A 10176-nucleotide genomic window follows, 5' to 3' on the forward strand; every position below is an offset into this window, starting at 1 on the left:
CGAATGAAGCTCGCTTCCCTAATGCACGCTGGAAATCCTGCCTTTTATCCTCTGTACGTTCCCCTGTGCGCAGCGGGAGCTGAGATAAGAGCTACAGACACATGGCAGAGAGGAGGGGTAATTCAACATGCACAGAGGAGATTTGATGATTTAGCCAGACAGTTAAGGGATGGTTTTCTCCCTCCCTGCCTGTGCATCGTTTATTTCCCTCCATCCTCATTGATGCCTGTAGATATTGTGTTTCTCTAACTTTGCGAACTGATAACTCAGTGTTTGCATAAAGCAGTGTGGGGTTTCAGATTATAAGGTGCAGCTCAAATTGACATCAGCAGCTGTTCAGCAGCGGAGTGCAACAGGTGTTGCAGAAAGGGTGAAATTAAATCTATCTGTTAACTTCAGAACGCGTCACTGTGTGACACAGAGGAGAGGCAGTGATTGGGCTGTGTTACGGTGATCTAGGAGAGAGCCAGTCACTCACTGGGTGCTGCTGTAATGGCTGTTTCTTACTGAATCTGTTCATCCTCCCAGTGCAATTGCTACACAAGTCATCCGCTCATAAAGCTGTCACTCGCCATTAGAAGCAGACAGCAGAGGACACAATGAACCCGATACATTGCGTTGGGATCCTGCAAGCTCCTGTTAGGTTCTTTTTTAATGCAAACTGTAAACACCATCAATCCAGAGAAAATTCTGAGGAAAATACTTTTTTTTTTTTTTACTAAACTAGTAAACATTTGCTGCATGTTTTTACACTTATTCTTCTGGTTATTTTGTAAAAATGAATAATATTAATTTATGAATTATTTAATTATTTGCTGTGAACAGGCATTTCTGTTTAATCAAAGGAAAACCTGCTGACAGGAAATGTGCTGTGCAGCCCAAATTACAGAGCACTGTCTGGAGGGGTCCTCTGTGTAACAGTTTCATTCAGCAGGTCAGAAAAGGCCTTTTGTGTTGTTTGAACCAAAAATGGCAATATATTACAGCATTCTGACAGAATGCTATAATATATAGTCGAGATCTCATAGTGCACTAAAATCAATGCCCTTTATATGCTTCAAAAATCAAAGCGAAGTCAACTAATATCCAGTACTCATCAGCATGCCATGGTCCCAATTACTACTTGGGTTGTGTCTGCAGCATTGAATTAACATGTTTTCAAATTAACGCTATTAAGCTATTTACTCTTGCTCTGCTGTTTTAGGAGCAGATATGCCTTTGTGGCCAGTTTGCAGAATTAGAAGCAAACTCAAAATCAGGTTTGAAGAAATGTAACACCTACAAAAAGCTTTGTTCACTTGCCCACCAGATTGTCAGGCAAAACAAAAATAGAAAAAATAGCAATTGGACTTAAGTTAATTTGTGGTTTCCTCGTCATACAGAAATTATTACTTAAATTTACAAAGTCACACACATATATACAGTCATTGTTATTTGACTTTGGTGGAGGAAGCTGTTATATCCATCTATACATACACCCACCCACACACACACACACATACACACACACAGCAGGTAAACTGTATTATGTTTAATTGCTAAGCCAGCAGCAAGCCAGAGTTTAATAAGTAATAATATTGCAAATACATTATATTATATTATATATATCATATGATTTTGTTCCCCTAAACGAGGGCGGAGATTGTTGAAAACTGTTTTGTTTGATCTCACCTGTTTATGTAAATAGAAATCACAGACAGTACAAAATGAGGTATTTGGACTTGAGATTTTTGACATCTAGTATAAAAATAAATGCACTGATATGCACTGATCAGACTTTGAACATATGTATGTAAACATGTATCTAAACACTTTTATTAATTTCCTGCAATAAACTCAGTAGAGTACTTTAATCAATCTCCATTTGAGATACAGCAGGAAAGCAGATGCTGGCTATAATCAGGTGTAAGAAACTCAGAAATCTGATGTTTTCATCAGCTAACTTGAGCGATAAACAATAACATTAATTAGTGTGGAAGCTGAAATGTGCAAAGTTATCTCTTTTTTGTATTAGTGACATATTCTTTCAGGCTGCTTCTTCTGAACAGTAATGAGACTTCTGCAGGTACCAATGCTGCAAAGTTTCTTTCTTTCATTTCATTTTTGGCCTTTGAACCAAATCCAACATGTTGTTATTTGAAAATATCATCAGTCTTTTGGAAATCTAATGGTTCAAATAGGGTCTACATTATCTGGAGAATCACAGAAATACAATCAGAGCTTCTTAGTAAATTGAACTGTAACTATCTCCTCAACATCAATGCATTTAATACCCTCATTGCAAAGAAGCAGATATATTCGAATGACATGCATCTCAATCTCTATTACAAGGAACATCTTCAATGTAAGCTGTTATTATTGGTTACTTCAACTTCCAATATCTGTACAGCTAAATGGATAAGTAATGAAGGCAGTACACTGTAAAATGCCAGAAAGAGGACCCGAAATTCAGCCAGACACAAGAGGGAACAATTAAAAGATTCATTCAAAGAAGTCAGCAGATGCTGCAGCAAATCGCCCAGCAGGGAAGACATTAATCTCTGAAAAGGAGAGATCGGCTTAGTGACTGGATTGATTCGAGCTTTTAATATTTCACCCAGAGAAAGAGCCACTAACTCTCTCAGGATCCATGAGGACACGAAGGAAGAGGTTGTTGGGCCCTCTGCAGATCTCAGCAGCAGTGACTTCACTGTACGGTTGGATGACCCCAAGATCGGGTTTAGTGATGCTCAAATGAAGAGAATTTTCTGTTTTGGGTTTCCAGAGGAGAGAGATTGTTGGTCCATGGACACAAAAGGGTCAGAGGATATAGGACAGAGTCATGCAGAGTGATCCAAGGGGAGAATCCAGAATCTTGGTGCAAAAGGACAGTCAGTAAGGTGAGGGGCAGTGGTGAAGAGGCAGGAACATTGTAGATGTGCAGATATCAGAAAACTGTGAAGTCTGGCGGCGGAGAGGCAAAGGCAAAGAAGTCGTGGGGCAGAAACGGGATCGGAAACATGTGATCATGCAGAAAAGGAACACTGGACATTTACTAACCTAGAGGTTTTCAATAATCTGGCCGGATGCATGGATGGTCAGACGGACGGATGGCTGTGTTTTTTACTGGCTGTACTCAACATGTTTGCAGAATTTAAAACTTTCTCCAGTAGTTTATGGTTTTGTTCTGATGAGTGTGCAGGGCCTTCATTGCAGTACAGCAACAGTTAAGACAAATATGACAAATATAATACAATATATTGAGTATTTTTATAACCTTACTACTTCCCACTTATTTCTGATAAAAAAAAAAAACATTTAAAAATGTTTTGTCTGTAAGTAATAGGTCCTTGTTTAAGAATATTGCTTGAACCCTTGTAAGTGTTGTACAATTATTGCTATTTTATTATTAACATTTGAATAATTCTATTGGAAATTATAATAGGTAATTTATGATTTTTATTGAAATTAATTCATTACAAATGGATATTCTACATAATTGAGATTAGCAGCTACCAGTCTTATATGATGATATAACCATTTTGATCATCAACGAACAATTCTTAACTTATTTTACCAGTATATGTGAAGATTTAAACCAGCGTGGACCTGGGTTTAAGTTAAAAAGTAGTGAATTTTAAACCATAATTGCAATAGGTAATTATTACTCATTAAACAAATTACAAGACATTTCTCTATATAATCAAGCTCGTTATTCAAAAGAGATGATTCAGCACTGGCCTGGCCGTTAGATAGAGCCGATCACTAATATAAAATAAGCACAGACAGCTACAGTTGAAATTTTTAAACTAATTATTACCTGTTACAAACATTTACTCTGTTTAATAATACTTGGAACACTTTAAACTTCCAAGAGAAGAAGCTAAATAAGGGAAAATCTATAAAAACAATGAATATGGATAGCAGCAGTTTTCAGACAATTAACCAGTCTTGGCCCAGTCATAACATTCAATATTCATCCACCAAACCAGCAACAAAAGTGAAACAAACACAACATTAAAGTGAATTTTGTATATGGTCCTAATGGAACCGTGTATTTTAAGGATGTCAACTTCTTTAGTCAATGCTGTGCACGATGTGTGGCTGCCGCAGAGAGCCAGGTCTCCCTGATCAGGCAATAGGCTTATTAAGCTAGCGGGCCACCAGAAAAACAGGGTCCAACAATGGGGAAATATGAAGTGAAGCAGAGGGTAAGCTGGTAAAATCATCTGCCCATTTGACTGGAGGTGCAGATGCCCAACAATGGCATGGTGACCTGTCCAGGAGTTAAACCAGGAGTAAATGTGAGGGCTATGTCTTACAGCCAAATTACCCATGTGATTTACCCCTGAATAGGCTGTAGATAGGAACCTGCTCCCTTTGACCATGAACAGACAAGCTGGTAGGATTACTTAAGGGTCCTTAAGTACATCTTTGAATATTAAAGAGAATGCCTATCTCCTAGATATTGGTTTAAAACCTTATCATGTATCTTTTCAAATGTATGCATATGTTTACATGTTGCCAGAACAAACTGAATGGATCAGGTTCACTCTACTTTATTTTCTGTTCTTGCTAGAATAAAAATACAGATAGCAGAAACACTGCTGTGCAGATGTAAATTTCTTGTCTTTCCAAAGCTTTTGTATAAGTTCTGTAGCCCTGCTGCTGGGGTTTGACCCATTCAGATCAAACGGCATTAATGCGATTTTGGCTGTTCAACCCAGAGATCAAGGAAAGGGAACCTGACTCGCCACATGGTGTTATACAGAACCATCTGGGAGAGGTTTTTGTATGAAAGTGTTTGGAAAAGGATAAGTGGTCAGAAATCACTTGGCTGGTGATTGAATGTGGCACGTCTCCGTTTATCCAAGGCTGAAGACTGTAAAAGGTCATTCAGACATAACAGAAGCTAGCCACCTGTCTATAATGAACCTCAACTGAGACACTAGTCCTGGAAGAAACACTAATAGTCTTCATCCTAAAAGGGTTGGCATGTTAAAAAGAAGCTTTATCATGGTGCAGATTTATCATGTTTTTGATTTTGGAGTAAGTGCCGCCATGGTGTTAGAGAACCCCATAAGGGCCAGTTGTACAACATTTTGAGCCATCTGCCTTAAATGAATGGGCCTTCATTTATTGTAAATTTATTGTAAATGTAAATGTGCTTGATTTGACCGTAGTTATTTATTTCTAAACATTTAACAACCTGAAGTCCCTATGTTTCAGATATGTAATGGGGGGGTGAGCAATCAAAAAACATGGTATGTATTCTCCCGTGATTTCTTTATTTCTATCAGAGATGTGGCCAAAGTTTTTGTTACACCACAGTCACAGAAATAACATGAATTTGACCAAAGTAATAAAAGACAATTCTATAATAATGAAATAATAAAAGTCAGATGTTTCTTTTCAAACGTGCGTCAACAGAATAATAAAAAATAAAAAAATCCATGAAATAGGCCTGGACAAAAATTATTGCAACCTTAACTTCATATTTTGTTGCTCAACCTTTCTAATCAATCACTGTTATTAAATGATTCCTGTAACTGTCAGTAAGACTTCTGCTCCTCTCAGCAGGCATACTATCCCAGTACTCATGAACAAACTGTACCAGTTGTCTCAGGTTTGAAGGCTGCCTTTTCCTGAAGCTATTGAGCTTCCAAGGATGCTCAATAGGATTTAGGTCAGGGCTCCTAGAAGGCCACTTCAGAATAGTTCAATATTTGTCCCTTAGTCATTCTTGGCTGTTTTTATCTGTGTGTTTTGGGTTAAAAACCCATAAAATGTGGCCATTGCATTTTTTTCTTTCACCAAACAAGGTGTACAAACAATTTTCTCCACGTTTCTATTAGCGTTATCAGTGTTAGAGGCTTTGAGATCATGTGCAGTTCCTCACCATCATTCTGCGTAAACATTTCTGCACTGAATTGGTTTCATGCCAGTCTGATTTGTTGCCTTAATACTGGCAATCAGTTTTCAGTTTATTGATTTTGTGGGCCAAAATCCTAGGACAGCATTGTTGCTCTATCTTAGAAAAATATGCACACCGCCACTTGTCATTTTCCTTTTGACATCACAGACAAAGACTTTGGGATTATGTGTAATAGAGCAAAACATAATGATTATATTTTACCAATAAGCTGTGACTTGTATTTCTATTCAGCCCTCTATAATCTGATACTCCTAGTTAGATTTCCCCACTTTTATGAAATGACCTCACAGGTTTTTTTTAGAGAAGATAAGAAAAGAAATATCATGAAAACCAAAAAGCACAGCAAACAGGTCAGGGTAAAATATGTTAAGAATACATGCCTGTAACGTGCACATATAGTAAAAAAAGCTTCCAAAGGCAAGTTAAATAGGAGAAAAACGGCATGAGAAATTACAGAGATCCATAACTCAGGTGGGAGAGTCTATCTACATAAGAACAGCCTTTAAATCCTGCGTTTATGTAAGATGTACAAGAAAAAAGCTGTTGTTGGGTCTTGATTAAGTTTGCAACAAGCCATGTGTTGATGTAGCATAAAGTGGGAGAATACACTGTGAAGAGAGGCGAACTGAACTTTATACCAAACATTAGAAAATTACATGTGGTAGAAAACTAAGGCTGCACATCAACTCTGAAACAACCAGCCCAATTAGAACACGGTGGAAGCAGCATCAGGATGAGGGGACACGTTTTTCAGCAGGAAACAAGCCGTAGGTGTTAGTGATAAATGGTGTAGAGACTAAACCAGGGAAAGTCTTGGAAGATATGTTAGGAATATGTTAGAGCATGAAATTAAGGACAACGAGCCTGAACATTTTGTTAGAGCTCATGTTGGAAAAAGTCCAGGCCTTAATCCAACTGAAAATGTGTGGCTAGTTTTAAAATTGTATCTCCCCAGACCTTTTTCATTAAATCTCACTGAACTTGAAATAATGTTCAGAACAACTTGTTATAAATAGAGGTTATGCATCCAACTGTCCAAAAATGATTTGATGTCCAGACCTTATAGCTGGTTAAATCAACTGTCAGATTATATCTCTTCTTCAACACAAAAGGTTTTATCACCTAATTCATGTAAAAGATCTTCTCTTCCACATCTGTAGAAAAAAATAAATGTCTGATAACGTCTCTTTCACCCTCTTAGGACTGAAGGCTACAGGAAGGTTCCCTACCACTACTACGAGGCGGGCAGTCGGGACGAGTGTGCAGAGTACCATCTCCATGAGAGCGCCCCCTACGGCGGACACCGCTTTATCACTGAGAAGTCTGTTTTTGCAAAGTGGGCCAAGACTCACTCCATCAAGTTCTTCAACCCCCCATGGCAGCTGTCGTGACCCCGGCTGAGCTTATGCAGGAGAGAAAATCCACATCAGAGTGGCTTTCATTAGCTCTGCAGTGACTCGAACAAACACACATCAGTTAAAAGCTCGGACTTCACTCCATGTCGTTTATTTTGTTCCAGTTTGGTCTCCAGAATTAAGGAAGTCTGAGGACTAAACATGGACAGCGGTTTTCATTCCTTTGGCTTCTTGAATTGTATGTTTTCAGCAGACGAATGTGGAATGCTTCTGCACTGACAGATCAATCTGTTTGCAGCTCTGTGAGTCCAGCAAAGATCGCCTTGAGCTTCAACAAAAGAGAAGAAAAGACCTTATCTCATGTTAACTCATGCTGAACTTGGAGAGGAACTCAAACCAGACAAGTGTCAGTTTGAACATCTCATCAGCACTTCTGCTGTTTCCTCTAACAGTTAATCTCCTGTCAGGTTGTAATTAATGTGTGAAAAGCTTCATTCAAGCCTTCATCTCTGGCAGAGGGAGTATGAAACGCTGATGATTTGTCAGTTTTAATTTACAGTGATCCGATGTTACAAGGGGGCAAAAAAAAAAACGCCTCAGCAAACAAGGGTGTTTGACAAAGATCTGAAGCGATCGAAAATCAGGTTTTAGGTAAATCCAGAGATGTAAACCAGCTCCATTGTGTTTCAACTTAAGGATGTCAGCTCCTTTTCCTTTTTATAATCCAGTGAAAGTGAATTTCAGCAACTCATCATGCTTTTGGTTTAGTCTCTTGAGGGCTTGCTGATTTACTGTGCCAATGACAGTGTGAGCAGCACAGCAACACAGAGCGATGTGCAATTAGAAAATCTATCTCTCTGGAAGGAGTTTGTGGCCCTACAGAGGAGAAGATTTATGTGTGCAGTGAAACCATTTGAAGTTAATTGTATCCCATTATCATTTTGTGCCTGCAATATACTTTGCAGTTCATTGTATAGACAAAGAAGAAGATGCATTCACTCTCTTTCTCTCTTCTTCTCATCAAGCTTTGTGCCTCTTTGTGTAACGCATCGCCCTGCAGACTTCGTCCCATTTGTCTCTGGGTGCAGCATGCACGTCTTCTGCTCAGTGACTTCTCATTCGAATGCATCTTTTACAGGACAGTAAAGAATAACCTGTGTGCTTCTGTTGGGACCTATGGGGCCGCTGTTGTCAACTGAAAGGAGTCAAAGATTTCTAATTTAGAAAGCTCAATGCACAAAGGCCCCAATGACAGTGAGATATAACTGAGGCTTCTCTTCAGCTTCTTCCATAATGCAAGCAGACTGAGGATCGTTGCAGTATGCAGGTCAGCTATAGTCATGTGTGAAAACTGGGCTAAAAAAACATTATGATACAAAATATATTCCTGTAGCTTAAATTACGCAATAAATACTGGGCCTAGAGTGCCAAAATACAAGCGCAAAATACAAGTTTATCTCCAAAAATATGAAGATGTTATGTGAAAAAATATTTAATATGTTTTGTTTTATTTGAAACCATAATAATTTTATATATATATAATTATATAATAGTTATTTGCATGAAAATCATCCCTAAATATTTAATGGTGAGTGGCCTGTACATTTATAGCCCCTTTCCAAGTCAGGGGACTCCAAAGCGCTTTACACTAAATTCAGTCATTTATATTTCAGTTTCATTTTCTGAGTGACAAAATAATTTAACTTTTATACTTTATTCAAAGCTTTTTAAATATGGATTTTTAAATAATATGCCTACATGTCTACAGCTAATTGTTCTTGAAGGGTTGTTGGGGGGGCTATCCCCAGCATTCATTGGCTGAGAGCCGGTCTCCCAGGACAGATACACATGACAACAAACTATGAGTGTACATTCAAATAAATAAACTTAAAAAATAAATTTAAAGAAATAAATACATTTTACAACTCCTCTTTAATAACTCCTTTTAAAATGTGCAATTAGGAAATACTTTTTAAATTGCTGAAATGGATAGTTTTCTTTTTCAGTGACTCTCTTGGTCCTCCAAAGTTTTAGCCAAAAAACAGTTCTTATCGGCCAGCAATTTAAAATCTCTGATATTTTTGTGCTAGAAACACTCTGCTTCTGTTAAGAGATTCGTGATTATTTTTCCCTGTTTTAATAATATTACCTGATCAAGCCTTTTTCTATCATTCTACTGTATAAAATAAGTAAGCTGGTATGATTCATATTAATATCGGTATCAAATCGGAAATGTAAAAACTGTATCAGGACATCTTTCATTTAACTTATTTTTTAATGGTGATGTTCACATTTATTTTTAGTGAGAAGGATTTTGTCAGGACATGAAATATCTGCTTCTACAGAAAAAAAAAAAAAAAAGAAAAAAAAACATCTAATAATTTAATTTTCCTCTACCGCAAAAATAAACATTAGGATGGATGTGGAAACCTGCTGGAAAACAACGCCACATGAATATGCCTCAAGTTAGAGGCCACCTGTGGGGATTTTCTGTAAACAAACAGCAGTCTTTGTCACATTTAGCCAAATGGTATTCTGATGATGAAACTCCTTAAAAAAAACTATTTGAGCTGCATTCAGATCATTGACAGACATGATAAGCAGTCTGTTAGCAGTCTTGTTCTCAGTTTTGTTTTCCAATTACTCTTTAAAGCCGTTCTGGGATAGGAACGGATAATATGATCATATAACTGTGTGGTCGAAATGAACCTATTTGCAAACAGTGGCTGTTTCAAGCAAATGTATTAATGATAAAGAAAAAAAATATTTATTTAGAGGAGGAACAATTTGTTAAAAACAGATAGATATAAAATGCTATAAAACAGGCTGAATAACCCTTACATGGAGTAAGACAGGTGAACAGAAAAAAGGGTGGAAATCCTGCAGAATCCATCAAACACCACAGCT

At 37.6% G+C, this 10176-nt stretch overlaps 1 protein-coding gene across 1 annotated transcript in view; it reads left to right on the forward strand.

Moving 5' to 3' along the window:
- The window catches only part of st6galnac3 (ST6 (alpha-N-acetyl-neuraminyl-2,3-beta-galactosyl-1,3)-N-acetylgalactosaminide alpha-2,6-sialyltransferase 3), a 159359-nt gene extending 149729 nt beyond the window's left edge, over nt 1-9630 (forward strand). The window contains exon 5 of the mRNA XM_038291956.1: nt 7116-9630. Within this exon, the coding sequence (XP_038147884.1) occupies nt 7116-7305 (190 nt within the window). The 3' untranslated portion in view covers nt 7306-9630. The remainder of the gene's footprint in view (nt 1-7115) is intronic.
- Nucleotides 9631-10176: the final 546 nt, after the last annotated feature.

The sequence above is a fragment of the Cyprinodon tularosa genome, unplaced genomic scaffold, assembly GCF_016077235.1.
Source record: "Cyprinodon tularosa strain WSP-4 unplaced genomic scaffold, ASM1607723v1 ctg304, whole genome shotgun sequence".
Classification (NCBI taxonomy): domain Eukaryota; kingdom Metazoa; phylum Chordata; class Actinopteri; order Cyprinodontiformes; family Cyprinodontidae; genus Cyprinodon; species Cyprinodon tularosa.